This window comes from Anolis carolinensis, chromosome 3 (genome assembly GCF_035594765.1).
Source record: "Anolis carolinensis isolate JA03-04 chromosome 3, rAnoCar3.1.pri, whole genome shotgun sequence".
In the NCBI taxonomy this organism is placed as follows: domain Eukaryota; kingdom Metazoa; phylum Chordata; class Lepidosauria; order Squamata; family Dactyloidae; genus Anolis; species Anolis carolinensis.
The window spans coordinates 138,494,883-138,512,756 of record NC_085843.1 but is presented as its reverse complement, the minus strand read 5'-3'; the positions used below and the strand labels follow the sequence as shown (position 1 = coordinate 138,512,756).

Sequence of the window (17,874 nt, the reverse complement as noted above, 5' to 3'; positions counted from 1 at the left end):
GAGTCTTCAGCAGAGCTTTTACAGAAGATATAAAAGAACACAAAGCTTCATGTGGATGGAGACAATTCTGTAATTTCCTTAGTTGTATAGTCTATAGCAGAGCTTTCCAAACTGTGTGTTGTGACACATTAGTGTGCTGACTGTAGTGTGTAGGTGTGTCACGTAAACATAACAAGAGACCTCAATCTATTTGAAGTAAAACAATAAATGGTATATTAAAAAATAGAAAAGAAAGGTTTTCATGTGATTTGTTGTGTCCGCAATTACAATGTATGCACCGCATGTGTCCATATCTCTTACAAGGCGTTAATTTAACATTTGATTTGTTAGTAAAATAGAGTAACTGTGTTGAGAAATGATGCATGTCTAAAAAGTGTCATGAAATGCTTGGAAAACTTTGGGCTAGAGGGTGAGAATATATGGCTCCCCAGAAGTTGTTGAAGTGCAGTTTCCATTAGCCCTTGCTGACATGCACAATGGTAAATGATTATAGGAGTTACAGTCCAAGAACATCTGGTGGTTACCTATTTTCCTGCCCTGCTTGAGATCATTACAAATATTCAATCAATCAATTGGAAGACTAAGTATTGTTTTTGTTTTATGACCTAGCCTTACTTAAATACTACTTTGAAAAACTTTGCTAAGTTGTTTATGACTTCACAATCTCACTAGCCTTTTGTAGGGCAAGAATGAACCATCTCTGTGAAACTGGGGACCAGTTTTCCACTGGAGAACCCACAACATTCTACACCAGTCCCTAAAAAATGATGAGAAGAAAAACCAAACAAAAACTGGGTTCTTTCCACACTACGTAATTATAGTTCTATGATTGTGCTTTAACCGCCATGGCTGTATTCTATGGAATTCTGGGATTCCAGTGAAGTCACGGTGCTATAATTATCTATATATATAAAAGGGTAATAGAATCACGGCACCCGACAAAACAACTAAACTAAATGCCCCACGACCTTGAAAATTGACAGCACAACCTCTCATCCACGCCTCTATGTTCATACAACAAAAAGAAAAGAAAAATTAAGTCCTAGCCACAGCAACGCGTGGCCGGGCACAGCTAGTGTAGTATAAAATGGTGCATGCAGTGTCAGGGTTCCATGTATTTTTGTATGGTTTGTGGTTAATTGCCTCCCCTAAATTATGGGATGAAGAGGATACAGCTATAGGATGTCCCTGGCCCCCTGTTGCAGAGAGGACCTACATGGGACCTCACCTGACCCACTTCTGTTGTAGGGAAACTTCAGACAAACATTCACCCCTTGCAAGTGGCCTTCCAGGATTGATTTAAAATGTCTTATTATCCAACAGGTGGCTAAATCCATTATTTATTACTGGTCATAAACGAAAACTAGAAGAAGATGATATGTATAAAGTACTCACAGAAGATTCCTCTAAGGTGCTGGGGGAGGAGTTGCAGTGGTGAGTAGAAAATTGTGCATGGCAGCCACGGCCTTCTTTCTTTAGAGCTTTTGAATTGCTAGGATTGCATTCTTTGTCCAAAGCTTTTGGAAGTATATGAAGGGATACATTTTGAAGTGCCAGGTTTCTTCCCTGCTTGTACTTTGGCATGTGTGTTAAAGTGTTTGTTTTGGGCAGACTTTAGGTTTCAATTTTTTAAATGTCCCATTAACGTGTCACTAATTTTGTATAGATCTTCTTATTTCATGGTGGAAATAATTAAAATTTGGTGCTGTAAGTCTCTCTCTTCCCGTACTGCTTCTTGTTGTCCTTTGTGTGTGGAGGAGGACCACAAATGTCCTTCACTTGTAGAGGTTCTCCTATACATTTGAGAATTGTGTTTTCTTGGAGGTTCTCAAATTTTAAGTAATAAGAAGGGGGTGGATTAGCTATACAGAGTTGTTCTTATCACCCTTTTCTGCTGTACATGTAGAGCAGTGGTTTCCAATCTTATTTGGCCTACCGCCCCCTTTCCAGAAAAAAATATTACTCAGTACCCCCTGGAAATTAATTTTTAATTTTTTAAAATAGCAATTAAACAGAAGGATATATGTATTAATGCAAATGCACCTGTGGCCATCACTGCCCCCCTGGATCACTGCAGCGCCCACCAGGGGGCGTAGCGCCCACTTTGGGAATCACTGATGTAGAGCATGTACTGGATGGGAACACCTAAATAAAGTTTTTGAACTACAGTAGATAGAAAAGTTTTCTCTGAGCTGGGAAAGTAAAAAACTTTGATGACTCCTATTTTTCTATGAGCACCACATGTCTTTATATCTGAAGGGTAAGAAGACTACTTGGAAATATAACCAAAGGCAGCCACCTCCACACTAAGACTTGCTCAATGTTAAGTAAAGAGATTTACACTTGCTAACATTTGTACAGTAGTTAGATTCTGGCCAGTAGACTCTGATTCTCCCTTCCTTTTTCTGATTGGTTGTGTGTGTTACAACTTTTGAAGGCTGTATTTAAATTACTCCCCAAAATTAATGTCTTCTTTGATCTACAAAGACAGTGGTGAAAGATTTGCACATGGGTTGATGCCACTTATCACTTAAAGATTATCGTGTTTGTTCTGGAATTGGAGATCACTCAACTTTGGTTTTTAATTGCTGTCAAAGTGATGTTGGCTTATGGTGACCTTGTGAATGAGAAACCTCCAAGTCATCCAATCTTTTACAGCCCTACTGAAGTTCTTGCAAGGTCGGGGCTCTGAATTCCTTGATTGAGTTTATCCATCTGGAATTAGGTCTTCCTCTTTTCCTATTGCCTTGTATCTTGCCAAGCATTATTGTTTTTTTCTACTGATTGTGTCTTCTCATGATATGACCAAAGTACAACAGACTCAATGCAGTTCTCTCTTTGTTCCTTGTCTCAGTATTCTCCTCTAACTTTTACTCTTTTAAAAATCTTACAGGTACTGGGATAAAGAGATTCAAAAGGCGAAAAAAGAAGCAAGGACGCCACATTTAACCAAAGCAATCATGCTTTGTTATTGGAAATCGTACTTTGCATTGGGATTTTTCACGCTGATTGAGGTAACAGACCAAATGTTAACTGGCTGCAAGGGAGAATGCGTGCGTGAAATAGATATGTACCTGAAACCCACTTTCCTTGGCCCAAAACATCTGAATTCCCCTCCCAACAACTTTTGAATTAGTAGCAGTGATAGAAAGTAACCATTACACAGGCAGTTCCCAAGTTACAAACATCTGACTAACAAATGACTCATGGTTAAGAGGAGGTATGAGGCAACAGGAAGTGGGAGGAATCTACTCCAAGGAAGGGAAATTCACTTCTGGAAGAGTTATCATGTGGAAAAGTTGTCTTCACTGAAGGTTTATCAGCAGTCCTTGTTTCTTCGAGAACCCAACATTTTCAAAATCCAATGATCACAGGGAGAGAAAATGAGTGTGTGTGTGTGTGTGTGTGTATACACACACACACACACACACACACACACGCGCACACACACACACACACACATATATACACATATACAGTAGAGTCTCACTTATCCAACATAAACGGGCCGGCAGAATGTTGGATAAGTGAATATGCTGGATAATGAGGAAAAGCCTATTAAACATCAAATTAGGTTATGATTTTACAAATTAAGCACCAAAATATCATGTTATACAACAAATTTGACAGAAAAAGTAGTTCAATACGCAGTAATGCTATGTGGTAATTAATGTATTTACGAATTTAGCACCAAAATATTACGATGTATTGAAAACATTGACTACAAAAATGTGTTGGATAATCCAGAACGTTGGATAAGTGAGTGTTGGATAAGTGAGACTCTACTGTATAATTTACCCTTAAAATATACCTGTTCCAACTTACATACAAATTCGATATAAGATGAAACCTACAGAACCTATCTTGTTTGTCTCTTGGGGACTGCCTGTAATGCAGTTTCAGAGTGCAATTTAACTGCATAGAGCTGCCTTATATGGTAGTGTAGACTCAAGTTATCCAATGCAATGCAGTTAAATTGCACTCTGAAACTGTATTATATGGCAGTGTAGATGGGGCCTGAGAAAAACCTTAGGCTGACTAAAAGGACCTCCTCTTTGTCAGATTGTCTTTGCCAAGTTACAAGACAGTGACTTTGGAAATAGTAGTCATAGTATATTATTGCTCTGTTTCTTTACTGTTAAGTCTTCACTGACCAGATATAATGTCTTTTAGAACAAAAGAGGGATTTGGAACATTGGCCATAAAGTAATATTTTCCTGAAATAGGTCAATATGTAGGTACAAGCTTCTGCTTGAATTTTAGATGTGTAAGATGTTCCACTTTTACCTAGCAGACTTCCAAAAGACTGTTGAGTAATTGGCAGTTTATGCTAGGGTGTGGACACCTGGCATATTGGCAAATAAAGTTGAGAAAAAGAATAAGTGTGAGAGAACTAGGATCACACCACAGTGACAAAGAAACTGATTTGTGAACCACATGTTTCTAGTTTCAGATCTTATTGCTGTCATGTCCTACTTAGCCAAGTTTTTGTTTCTTTTGGCTTTATTCCTGCAAACATGGGGCATGTGGAAGGGGTTCATTGCACTTTCTTAAAAGCCCCACTCCCTTTTCTTCTTCTTTATTATCTTCAGGAAGCATTCCATGTTATTCAGCCAGTGTTGTTGGGAATGATGATTGCTTATTTTGAAAACATTGGCTCCATCAATGACGATGAGCATGCTTTGAAATACGCCTACATCTCTGCAGCAGCTTTGTCTCTGTGTACTATCGTTTTGGCCATCTCTCATCACCTGTACTTCTATCATGTGCAGCGGGCTGGCATGAAGCTGAGAGTAGCCATGTGCCATATGATTTATCGTAAGGTAGGTAGTGCACTTTGTGAACAAACAGGAGATTTATTTATGCATGCTCTTATCTTGCAGTTTTTTTAAAAAAAACAAATGCTTATATACCTTGGCCATATACATGGGAGGAAGGTTTAAACACACTGATATTTTGGATTACACTCAAAATGTATATTCCCCCATATCTGGAGGAAATAAGTTCCAGAACTTATCTTAGAAACAGGAAACACATATAAGAATGGAGCATATTGAAGTGAATGTCTTCTGCCAGAAGTTACTATCGAGTCTTGTTGGATGAGCTAGAATTTGCTAGGTCCTTCAGTGTGACTCTGTGGTTATGTCCCATGGAAGCATAACATGGATGATCATGGAGGCCCTACAAAAGTCCTAGAAGGGACATATTTTGTCCCTTGGAAGCCGCCCCGAGTCCCCGTTGGGGAGATGGTGGCGGGGTATAAATAAAGTTTATTATTATTATTATTATTATTATTATTATTATATTTTGTCAGATTTGGGTAGGTGAAACTTCAGGCAAAAGGCATTCAGGTATTGTGCTTTGTGCTGGATCCAAATCCTTATGATAGGAGGAGCAGACTGAATTTTGAAGAAAAGCTGGAAAAAATGTTGTTGGCTATTGTACGCTGTTTCTTCTTGCTATGATTTGCAGACATCTGTGAAAAGAAACTAAGGTTGCCAGTTCAGGATTGTTCCAGGCCCTGAAGTTTTTGCTCAAAACCCTTAGATCTTAGATCTTGGGGATGTCATTAGCCATTATGAACTAAGTCCCAGCCCAAATTGTTTATGCTCAACATTGAAAACACCCCCTCCCATAAACAACATATTTTTCTTTTGGGGAATTAAAGGAGAGATCCTTACTAAAGAGGCTGTTCGAAGATCAAGGTGAAATATGAGGATTATTGCTTCTCACTTATTTCGGGAGACATCTTAAGAAACATTTAACCAGCCTTACTTGCTTCTAGTCTGAAGGTGGATGCAAGTAGGGTGAAGGGTGAGTCCTGATGCTGCAACCAATGTGGAGGGAGGAGAAAGCTGTTCAAGTAAATACACACCCTGGAGAGTCTGTGTAAATCGTAGTAACCAATCAATTAAGTTTTGCAAATCATAGCTCTGCCAGCAGACCTGGGAATTTGCACAGTCTGAGGCTGATCCTGTTGGAAATAGCAACCTTTTGCAAGCCTCCTATACTAGTTATTTGTTATATATATATAACTAGATGTGCCCGGCCACGCGTTGCTGTGGCAAAGTATGGTGGTATGGGAAATAAAGTATTGAGGAATTGGTGGTAGTTAAGGTAAAGGGTAAAGGTGTGGAGCCCAGATAATCCAGTTAAAGCACATAATATAAGATTATAAATGGGTTATATAGTTGTGTGGAAGGGCCTTGAGTCTACACTGCCATCTAATCCAGTTAAAATCTGATAATCTGTATTTTATAGGCAGTGTGGAAGAGGCCTAAGTGAGGCCTAACTCTGCCTGTCCCCTGGGTGAGTGGGTTGCTAGGAGACCAAGTGGGCGGAGCTTAGCCTTCTAACTGGCAGCAATTGGATAAAAACAATTATTCCTCTCCCTCTAATTAGGACTTTATTTTTCTTTTCTTTTTATTGTATCAATCTAGAGGCGTGGATGATGGGTTGTGTTGTCAATTTTTGAGGTTGTGGGGGGTTTGGTTTTGTTGTTTTGGCGGTCCCCAGGATTCCATCACTCTTTTATATATATAGATTGAGATTGCTTACTATATTGTATGTAAATATTGGTATGCAGTTTTTCCCTTGACTCTATGTTGTTTGAGGTTGTGGGAGAGACTTCAGACCATATGACCAGATCAGGGACTATTCAGACTGAGACTCCATTTTAGAAGTCTGTATGTATGCAGTATAGTTGAGTACAGTATAGTAGTCAGTATGCATTAGAAGTTAGTTGAGTACAGTATGCATGGAAATAGGGTGTTAGTCTGTATGCAAAAGAGAAGAGACTAAAACAGAATGCTTAAAGAACAGACTGTTTAAACTTTGAACCAATAAGCAATGTGCCTGTATGCTAAGTACATGAAGTTTTGTAAGTAAATCAACTGTGTTAACTTTTAATGAAGACTACATACTTATTTTTGGTCTCTTGAGAGCATAATTTAAAAGCAATATATTTTATGGGAGAGGAGATGTCTTTTGGGCAACTGAAATAACACTTCTGAAGATCTGCTAGATATTTTATGCATTGGCATATCTTTGTTCCTAACAGTTCAAAGAGAAAACCACTGATATCAGTCTAACAACTGAGAAACCTAAATTGCCTTGCATGAATACAGTGTTCCCTCACTACTTCGTGGTTCGCTTTTTGCGGATTCGCTGTTTTGCGATTTTTCAATAAACTCTAAAATAATATTATAAATCATAAAAAATTACAATTTACAGCCTAAGGAAGGGAGGAAGGAGAAGCCAAAGGGAGAGAAAAGGAGCCCAAGCGGCAACGGGAAGAGAAGGAGGCGATTTATCAACACATGATTGGTTAATAAAGACTTAAAATAGTGTATAACTACTAAAATTATGTATAAATATATAGCATCCTTATTTCGTGGATTTTTACTTATTGCAGGTGATCCTGGAACCTAACCCCCATGATAAGTGAGGGAACACTGTACTAGTGGATATTTACCACTAAGGAGAAGATTGTCTCAAGCAAGCTTTTAACTCTTCTCAGAAAGCTCATACTTTACAAAAAGGTTATGATTATTTAAAATAGTGTGAATGCCAGTTGATCTCGAAAGAGGGTCACTCTTCCAAATGGCAGTGGAGATTCTGGTTCTCCAAAAGTTTCTAAAAGTTACGCCTTTCCAAAAATCTAACCACAACTAGAAAAAATGCACTTGTCTCCACTTGGAGTTGACCCACAAAAACTAGATGCCCTGAGGGCTGGCAGCCCTAAAAAAAAGAAAGAAAGAAAGAAAGAAAAGTGAACAGATAGAGATATCATGGATAGCGAGTGAAAGAAAATGCTGGGGTGGTAGCAGTAGGCCACCTACCAAGAAAATAATGTTTGTCATGCCAGTCCTCTCTTTTTGTCATTTGTTTGTCTTTCATTCTTGTCCTGTTCAAGGTTCTACAAGTGGCAAAATAATCATACAGCTTTTAAAGTAGGACGAGTTTGTATGTGGTAATGAATCAGAGGTTTGCCATTTTGGGTTTTATACAAACCATTTATACATAGCCATTGCAGCCTGAGCACAATTTTCTTGCACTCAAGTTAAAATTTAGGACTGAGAGACCTTATTTCAGAATTCTAAGGAATCTGAGGATTCAAAGCATACTTGCAATTGCAACAATCTCTTGCTATTTAACATTATACTTTTTCAGCCAAACTAAAGAACAAGTAGAGAAATATAGTCCAAGACTATCTCTTCTTATCATATTGGATAACCTTAAATCTCATCATTGGCTTTTCCCTTGCCAAATACATTTTGACATATCCATCTGCCAATTTTGAAGGGCACTTCATTTGCCAAAATTATCTGAAAAACTAAGAGCATTTTAGGTAAAATATTAATCTGCCTTGCCAATATTCTCGACATTGACACACTCATTTTAGTCCATCTGTGAAAATCCTGTTTTATCTCATTCCAAGTTTTCTTATAGTTATCTTGGAAGTTGAATTTACCTGAATCTAATGTGCCATTGACTCTAATGCAAACCTCAATGTTCAAACCCCTGAAACCAAAAAAAGTATTTGCTGGCAAATGTAATGCGCAGCAGCAAAAGTGCAATCTTTCTAATTTGGCCAATAAAGGTCTGCATTACAGTTGCTGCCTGCTTAGAATTCCTTCTTTAAAAAGAAAATTGTTAGAACACCAAAGTTTTCAGCAATGGAAAATAAAACCTTGGGGTACATCTATGCTGTAGAATAAATCCACTTTAATTACTCTGGATCAATGAAGCCCTTGGTGGCGCAGTGGGTTAAACCCTTGTGTTGGCAGGACTGCTGACCGACAGGTCGGCGGTTTGAATCCGGGGAGAGTGAGTGAGTGCACCCTAATTTTGGGAAGGTAATTTAGCCACAAAAGGTGAGCATTAGATTTGAGTAAATACGGTATATCAGTCTTTTTCCATTTTGAAATTAAGTATCTCTTCTATCTTTAACAGATCTTATCTTATATTCTTTGTCAACATGGTATTTTCTGTTAATTAAGTTTACAACCTGCGGTTTCTCTGTATTGTGTTAACAATTGAATTATGGTTACCAGAGGATCTTCTAGATCAGTAGTTCTCAACCTGTGGGTCCCCAGGTGTTTTGGCCTACAGCTCCCAGAAATTCCAGCCAGTTTACCATCTGTTAGGATTTCTGGGAGTTTGAAGGCCAAAACATCTGGGAACCCACAAGTTGAGAACCACTGTCCTAGACTGAATATTTTATTTTATTTTATATCCTGTTGTAGAGGGACGCAGAGCAGCTAACAGTCGGCAACAATTCAATGCCATTCAAACATAAGACAATATCAACTTAAAATACATAGCAATCACATTTACAAAAATTAAACGACAGTACATGGTAAAACAATATTAAAACCCAACAATATTTAAAACCAGCTCCATCTCATTGCCATCATTTCAAAGTCTTCCAACTTCTTACTGAATAAATTATTTTAATTTTAATATGGTGTGTCATGGAAAATGGGTTTCTATGACATCTCAGAGTTTAAAACTCAAAACACCAAACCAACCAACCAAACAAACAAAACCTCCCAACAAACAGGAACTTGACTAGAGTGAATTATGTGGGGAAATTGCTTCTTATGAGTGACCTGAACGCCAAGGACTAGAAGTACATGGTGTTTCTCAGCTACATATCGACCTGTACTGAGAGTATTCAGACAATACACCATTGTGTCAATCTGTACAGTAAGAAGCTTTCATCTCAAAAGATTGGTATAGCAGCATTGCTGAGAGGTCAGTACAAACAGATAATCTGCTCAAACTTCTTGACCTTCATTTTATGCAAAACAAATTCTTCAGAAAGCCGTAGTCCTTGAAATGTATGTCTCCTTATACGCAGGAATTCAAGACTCACAGGTATACAGCTTAGAAAAGAACAAAGTAACTCAAAACTGCAGTTTTACAGTTTCTGATGTTATAGCTGTGTTGGGGAAAAACTTATTCTGATTTCTCAAGTATAAGCCAAAAGTGGAGTGTGAATTTAAGAAATTCTCTTGTATGCTAGAGCAAAATAGAGACGCAAAAACATTACTGATTGTATTTTGGAGTCGCGCTTGCTTTTCATTTTCTCCCTTGACAATGAAAATCTGCTTGATATGACTTAGCATACTTTTAATCTTTTTTCAGCTGTTTAAGATGGATGTTTTGGCACACTGCTCTGAGAGCTTCAGGTTCAGGGCAGGATATAAATATTTACAGAAATAAGTAGTCATCATGTGTTAAATAAATGTTATATTGTGTTGTCGAAGGCTTTCATGGCCGGGATCACAGGGTTGTTGTATGTCTTTCGGGCTGTGTGGCCATGTTCCAGAAGCATTCTCTCCTGACGTTTCGCCCACATCTATGGCAGGCATCCATGGCAGGATGCCTGCCATAGATGTGGGCGAAACGTCAGGAGAGAATGCTTCTGGAACATGGCCACACAGCCCGAAAGACATACAACAACCCAAATGTTATATTGTCTGTGCAAATAGATTAGAACAATAGGCAACAAAAAAACAGGTCTGAAGCTACACCTGAAACATGTAGTTTGCATTATTGTAGTTGGCAAGTGGTTGGGGGAAGATGATCTCTGACCTCCCTACACAGTTTGGAGAGAGCTCACTTAAACAATATAGTCACTCATATTGCTAGGAGCCCCCAGTGGCACAACGGGTTAAACCCTTGTGCCGATAGGACTGCTGATTGAAAGGTCGGCAGTTCGAACCCGGGGAGCAGGGCGAGGTCCCATCTGTCAGCTCTAGCTCCATGCGGGGACATGAAAGAAGCCTCCCACAGGATAGGTAAAACTTCAAACATCAGGGCGTCCCCTGGGTAACGTCCTTGCAGATGGCCAATTCTCTCACACCAGAAGCAACTTGCAGTTTCTCAAGTCGCTCCTGACACGACCCCCCCCCCCCACCTAATATCGCAGAATAAGGAGGATTATTAAGCCCGGCTTGGCTGGGATCACTCTGAAGGAGGGAACCTGGGCCAATGTCTTCTTTGTGCGTCATGTTCCTCCTTCCATGCTATGGTTGCACTTTTTCAGAGGTTGGACAGTAGTGGTGAGAGAAGACATACACAACGTATTGGCTTTGATCAACCTGTTTCTTCGATGGTTTCACTTATCTATGCCTGAGGGAAAGGGGTTTTTCTAGGACAGGCAGCTTTATTGTATGCTTCCTTCAGGAGCTATTGTAAAATTGCATTAGAGAACCTAACAAACTCAGGCTGTTTCCATAGCTCTCTATCTTCTGCTGCCACTATCTGTGTTGGCGTAGTTAACATTATTGCAGGCATGAGTAGAGTCTTCTTTGTCTTCTCTCTCAGCTGAAATTCTTAGCTAAACTTGGACCTTGCTTTTGATGGAAAAGTAATTGATTTATCCTCTTACATTAGGAATGTCACTGATTTTAATTGAGGACCATCTCAGCATTATGGTTGCCGTTCATTGAATCAATGAATGAAGATCAGTTATATTTTTTTTACATACTGGTTGATACTCTTTAGTTTATCTCAGTTTGGGTCCCTAGAATGACAACTCCCATCATTTTGATTGTCCGCCATGTGGATTGGGGATAATGGGAATTGCAACCCAATAGAACACGTGGCTTTGAGGTTGGGGAAAGTTAAAGGGCATTTTAAAGCCAGACATCATATTCCTAAGCCTTTTATCTAAATGTATTAGATCAGGGGTCCTCAAACTTTTTAAGCCGAGGGCCGGTCCACAATCCTTCAGACTGTTGAGGGGCCGGATTATCATTTGAAGGGGAAAAAAAAACAAATTCCGATGCACACTGCACATGTCTTATTTGTAGTGCAAAAACAACAACAACAACAACAACAACAACAACAACAACAACGAAAGAACAATACAATATTTAAAAATAAAAATAATTTTAACCAACATACATTTATCAGGATTTCAATGGGAAGTATGCTCCTGCTTCTGGCCAATGAGATAGTCAAGTTAATTAGGGTTGTTGTTGTTGTTGTTGTTGTTGTTGTTGTTGTTGTTGTTGTGTGCCTTCAAGTCATTTCAGACTTTGGGCGAGCCTAAGTCTAAAATGTATTTATTAATTATTTATTCATTTACTGCATTTATTTACTACATTTGTATCACACCCTTCTCACCCCAAAGGGGACTCAGAGTGGCTTACAAATTATATGTACATACAATATATTATATTATTAGCATAGCACAATATTATTTTATTTATTTATTTACAGTATTTATATTCCGCCCTTCTCACCCCAAAGGGGACTCAGGGCGGATTACAATGAACACATATATGGCAAACATTCAATGCCAACAGACAAACAACATACAGTATAGACAGACACAGAGGCATTTAACATTTTTTTCCAGCTTCACGATTCCGTCCACAGGGGAGAGCTGTTGCTTCACCGTCCACTAGTGGCTGTACTTCCTCATTCCTTTCCTCGTGTTTTGCTGGCAGTTTTATGATGTTGTATTACCATTATATATTACTTTATTGAACTATACCACTATACTGTAATATTATTAGTAATATTATATGTAATATAGAATATATAATTAATATTATTATATGGTATTATTATTAGTGTTATATTGTATTACATTATAATATTATTATCAATATTATATGTATATACAGTATATTATATTATAAAACTGAGGGCGGGGGCCAGGTAAATGACCTCGGAGGGCCGCATCCGGCCCCCGGGCCTTAGTTTGGGGACCCCTGCATTAGATATTCTGACAAAACAAAACAAACTGCAGCCTTCCAGATTTTACTGTATCCCTATTTCCATCAGCGCTAGTCATGGTGTCTAATGATGAGGAATATGGGAGTTGTAGTTCAGCATTTAAATACCACATCAAATGACAGAGTGGACCGGATTTGGCCCGCAAGCTTTGAGTTTGACATTTGTGTCTTCCATAGTCCTCAGAAAGCGATGCTTGACTGTTACAGCTAAAAATGTTATCTTTTTGTCAACCTATAAAATCATGGCTTCAGCAGTCCGTAAAATATTGTGATTAAAATACTGCACTGTATAACTTTCAGGCATTTCCCCTCTTTCTTTTCAGGCACTTCGTCTGAGTAATACAGCCATGGGAAAAACTACAACTGGTCAAATTGTAAACCTTTTGTCAAATGATGTGAATAAATTCGATCAGGTAAGCTCCATTAACACTCACCTTTGTTTGTGGGGAATTTAACCAGAGTTCTTTTGGATAATGGTTTATGTTTCTTAGCTACAAAGGATGAGTTAATGATTTTTTTGAAAAAAGGTTTCCCTGTGTGTAAGTGCAAAATAAGGCCACATTTGTGATTCATACACTGTGGTATTAAATAACCCTTTCTTTTGTGGATCATGGATTTCAATGGAGCATGAAATCCAAAAAGCTGAAGGGTGTTTGTGGTAAAAGGGATAATGTGCAGACTGTGGTCTGGAGAAGGCTTTAAGGTTAGCAAACTTTATTCATATGGTTTGTGTTGCTTTTTGAAAAGATCTCGAGTGCTGTAAAAATATAACAATTTCTGAAAACTTCTATGAGAGTCTGCAATTCATCCATGCTTGGCACAGTGGCACTTGGCAATAGGTGGGAGGGGTTCTTAGATTATTAGCAATTTTAATTACCCTGAATATTCACATATAAGTCTAGTTATTTTAGCCAAAAAACTTGGCTGACTTATCCACAGGCCAGTGTGACACTGTACCTTAACTCTCATAAAAAAGACCTGTCCCTATCTCTAAGTAGAGCGATCAAAGGGAATAGCTTAGCTCATCCTGGGAGAAGCTCAAAGAAGCACCAGCCACTGCTACTGTCTCCACCATGGTGCTACTTCTGCCCTTTTTGAATGCCTGGACAGGGATATGGCAGGGTTAGCCAGAAGCAGCCGCCTCCACATGTGGCATTAGTGTTTTTCTCTCTCTGGAGGATGACCCCTTATCCACAAGTTATAGCAAAATCCATAATTTTGGCTTCAAACCTGTTCTTGATTTATACATGAAGTTGACTTATATATGAATATAGACATTAATATAGCATTGTTGTCGGTTTGTGCCTTAATCATGTCATAAGCCCCTGAGACAACATGACCATTCATGGTGGCATGAGATTCTTGGAACTGTTTTTCAAAATAGTAAATATTCCAACCTCAGATTGGAATATTAAATTAATTCTTCCAGTTCAATTAAATCTCCCAGTTCTCTAGTGAATTGTTGTTGTTGTTCCATCACATGCTTTATGGATAAGTCCTGGCATTACAAACTGATTGCTTATCAAGACTCCTGGTGTATATACATTTGCCTTAGCCTGCTGAGAAGGCCCTCTTGATATGGTGACAGACTATAATGTGTATGCCAGATAGTGCAGTGAAGTTATCTCAGGCATCTAGTAATAAGGATTGAACATCAAGTCTTCTGAACTTTTTGGTGTCTTGAAGACTATAGGAAAGAAATACTGGAGGGGGGGGGGGGAAGATAATCATCAGGACCTCTCAGAGTTGGTAGGATCACCTGCTCCAGCATTCCTACACACCATATGTTACTTCTGAAAGGTTTAGCCTAGAGTGGAAGAGACTGAAAATTAATGCAAAACATTTATGAGAATGAGCTTATCCGTAGTTGCTCGCAGGATGCAGAACTCCCTTTAATGATGGGCTAGGCTTCCCCTTTCACTCTTGATTCCTCTGGTAGTCCAAGAGCTTTTTGTTCACATGTGCTTTCAGAAACAAGACTAACTGGTCATCTGCCGTACTTTATTATCCTAGCTGTATCTGAGTATACAACACCCACATGAAACTTCAGTGTTAAACTATAGGAATGCAGCTGGACATTCAGCACTGCTACAGTTGTTTAACAAGCATTTCTACAGTTTTCCTAAAAGAGAAACATGCCACAGTAGTAAATATGAAAGTATTGCCCACTGTGCTTATTTCAGCTGTGACTAGAACATCTTGAAACAAACCTGCATGTGTATTGCTTCAAGGTAAAATGAAAATTATGGAGTGCAAACACAAGTCTGGGAAATGGAAGAGGGTGGGAGAAAGCAAGTTAAGCTAGAAAAAAACTAAGAAAAATGAGGTCAATACAGTACAGCTTGAGCATCCCTTATGTGGAAATCTGAAAATGCTCCAAAATGGTTCATATGGATGGCTGAGATAGTGGCACATTTGTTTTCTGATGGTTAAGTGTAAAAAAAGTTTGTTTTATACACAAAAATATTACAACTATTGTGTATAAAATGACCTTCAGACTATGTGTATGAGATGTTATTGAAACATAAATTAATTTCGTGTTTAGAGTTGACTTCCGTTTCTAAGAGATCTCCTTATTTACGTAAATGCTTTGACGATGTACAGCAAAGGATTGGACGAGAAGGCGCTTGTGGTCTCTTCCAATTCAGTGATTCTGTGAAAGGAGTTTGTAATCACTGAGTAGTGATTAGCATTTTCAATTCATGCTAAAATCTGCTTTGACTTCTGTTTCATGTGAAGTTTTTTCTTTGTGTAGGTGACTATTTTCTTGCATTACCTGTGGGCCGCACCTCTTCAAGTGACAATCATATCTGTACTTCTTTGGATGGAAATTGGACCGGCATGCCTCGCAGGAATGGCTGTTCTGATCATACTCCTTCCTCTGCAGTCCCTCCTTGGAAAGTTGTTCTCATCGCTGAGGTATGAGACTTGGGTATCTTATGTTTTTATTTGCTTCAGAGAGTTTTATAGTTCCATAACAATGTTATTGCAGTTGTCACCCATATCCATGGTTTCACTCACTTGCACCTGGGCAAAAATAGTTTCTTTAGCAATTTGTTAGGTCTTCCAGGCAACTTTATTGTATGCTTCCCCTGGAAGTTATCATAGTGTTGCTCTGGCGGACTTAGCAAATTCTTAGAAAGGATAACTCCCTAGGAATCTTTAGGGCTTCTAACACCATTCTATAGTATGCTGGAACTGGAAATCAGGTAGGTTAATGGTGTTCAGTCATGTCCACAGTTCTATGTAATTGAAATCCAGTTGGGTACATATCATCTGCAAATACTGAGGTCTTACTGTCATTCTATAAAAAAGGACCCAGAACTGTGAGTCCTATCAGACTTGTAACAATTGAGGGAGAACTAGTGCTGGAACTATTAATAGTAATTTCTAATTTTTTAAATGATTTGGAAATATTGAGTTAGGAAATTCTGGATAAGGAACCTGCACTTTTCTATCCATCCCATTGACATGCATATTTGCCAAGATGTGCTTTGAATAAAGATGTACCGTAGGATATACAACCCTCTATTTCAAATACAGGTGACTAGCATGCTATTTAGTGATGTTAGATAAAGGTAAGGTTTTCCTCTGACATAAAGTCTAGTCATGTCCGACTCTGGGGGTTGGTGCTCAGCCGAAGAGCCGGAGCTGTCCTTAGACACCTCCTAGGTCATATGGCAGCCATGACTGCATGGAGTGCTGTTACCTTCTTGCTGGAGCAATACCTATTGATTTACTCACATTTGCATGTTTTTGAAGTGCTAGGTTGGCAGAAGCTGGTGCTAACAGTGCTCCCCGAATTCGAACCGCTGACCTTTTAGTTAGCAAGTTCATCAGCTCAGCAATTTAATCCACTGCGCCATCAGGGGCAACTTAGTTATGTTATTGATAGCTAATTTAAGAGTCTACATTAAAGTAAGACCAAATTAGTGTTACTGAGTGTAAAGTTGGGCTGGCATCCTGTGATTTATACATGTGCATGTCCCTTACACGTAATAATTGAGGAGTTTGGATCAAAGTGTGACGTCCATATTCAGTTGAAGTTTATTGAAGCAGAACTGAACCCACATGGGGTGACCTTGTGCCTTGCATATGTAGATAGCCATTTTGCATTGCAATTGTTCATTTCAAATTTGTTTGCACATTCCTTTGCAAAGTGGTGTGATTCATGAATGCACAATTATCTCATAACTCCATGAGTGTAGATTTACACTTTGTCTCCTTGGTATAGGATCTTGTTCTTGTTCTTCCAGATAATGGAATGTGCTTTCTGTTAAGGGATGAATTATGTCTTTTTTCTATTCCAAGTGCCTTTCACTTAGCTGACCTCTGAAATATTAAACATTAGGAAGGCTTGGCTGATTGCAATCCAAGGCCTCCAGGCTGTAGAAATGATCTGGGTGATGTGTTGCCTTGAGCATTAAGGAGTGTGTATAGAAATGAAGGATTCTTGTGACTTGATGAATAAAAGAGAAGTGCAATGGGAACTGATCATCTCAAGAGAAACAGACCTATCTGGTCTCAACCCAGTTGCTCATTCCAATCGGACTCTGTTCATCCTGAGAAGAAGAGTGGCATCTATCTTATTATTATTTGCATGTTCCATTATAGTCAAACACAAACTGGACATCAAATTTAAGGGCCCCCTTTCCTGATGTCTTCCCCACTGATCACACTAATAGAAGTTTTAGTAGTTTTTTTAAGGAATATTATTTTCACAAGACTTGGAAAATCTTCCCTAGAAGGAAGGATGTTTTCAGAAACTCTATCAGATTAATGTAGTATTACTGTGTCCTTGAAAAAATTCTAAGTAATTATCGATTGAACTGCAGAACTGTGCGTTAATCAGGATTTCTGAATAAACAGAGGAGATTTTTCTATTCGCTAGCATGATCATGTCACCAATTATATAAAATTGTATGTATTTCTTGTAAAAATATGTGACACGTTTTTATCTATTTGGAAAGGTCAAGCAGTTTGAAAACTATGTTTAGTGTCAATTTTGTTACATTATGCATTCTTTTCTAAATTTGCCGAGGGCATTGTAGGCTGTATAGTCCTATTTTTGTGCTCCCTCAAGTCTCTCAGACCCAAGTTAGGCTGAAAGATGGTT

At 38.6% G+C, this 17,874-nt stretch overlaps 1 protein-coding gene across 1 annotated transcript in view; it reads left to right on the top strand.

The window, feature by feature from the left end:
- The window catches only part of abcc4 (ATP binding cassette subfamily C member 4 (PEL blood group)), a 196,885-nt gene that overhangs the window by 19,635 nt on the left and 159,376 nt on the right, over positions 1-17,874 (top strand). The window contains exons 2-6 of the mRNA XM_062975517.1: positions 1,324-1,434; positions 2,894-3,014; positions 4,593-4,823; positions 13,082-13,171; positions 15,514-15,677. Coding sequence (XP_062831587.1) covers positions 1,324-1,434; positions 2,894-3,014; positions 4,593-4,823; positions 13,082-13,171; positions 15,514-15,677 — 717 coding nt within the window. The remainder of the gene's footprint in view (positions 1-1,323; positions 1,435-2,893; positions 3,015-4,592; positions 4,824-13,081; positions 13,172-15,513; positions 15,678-17,874) is intronic.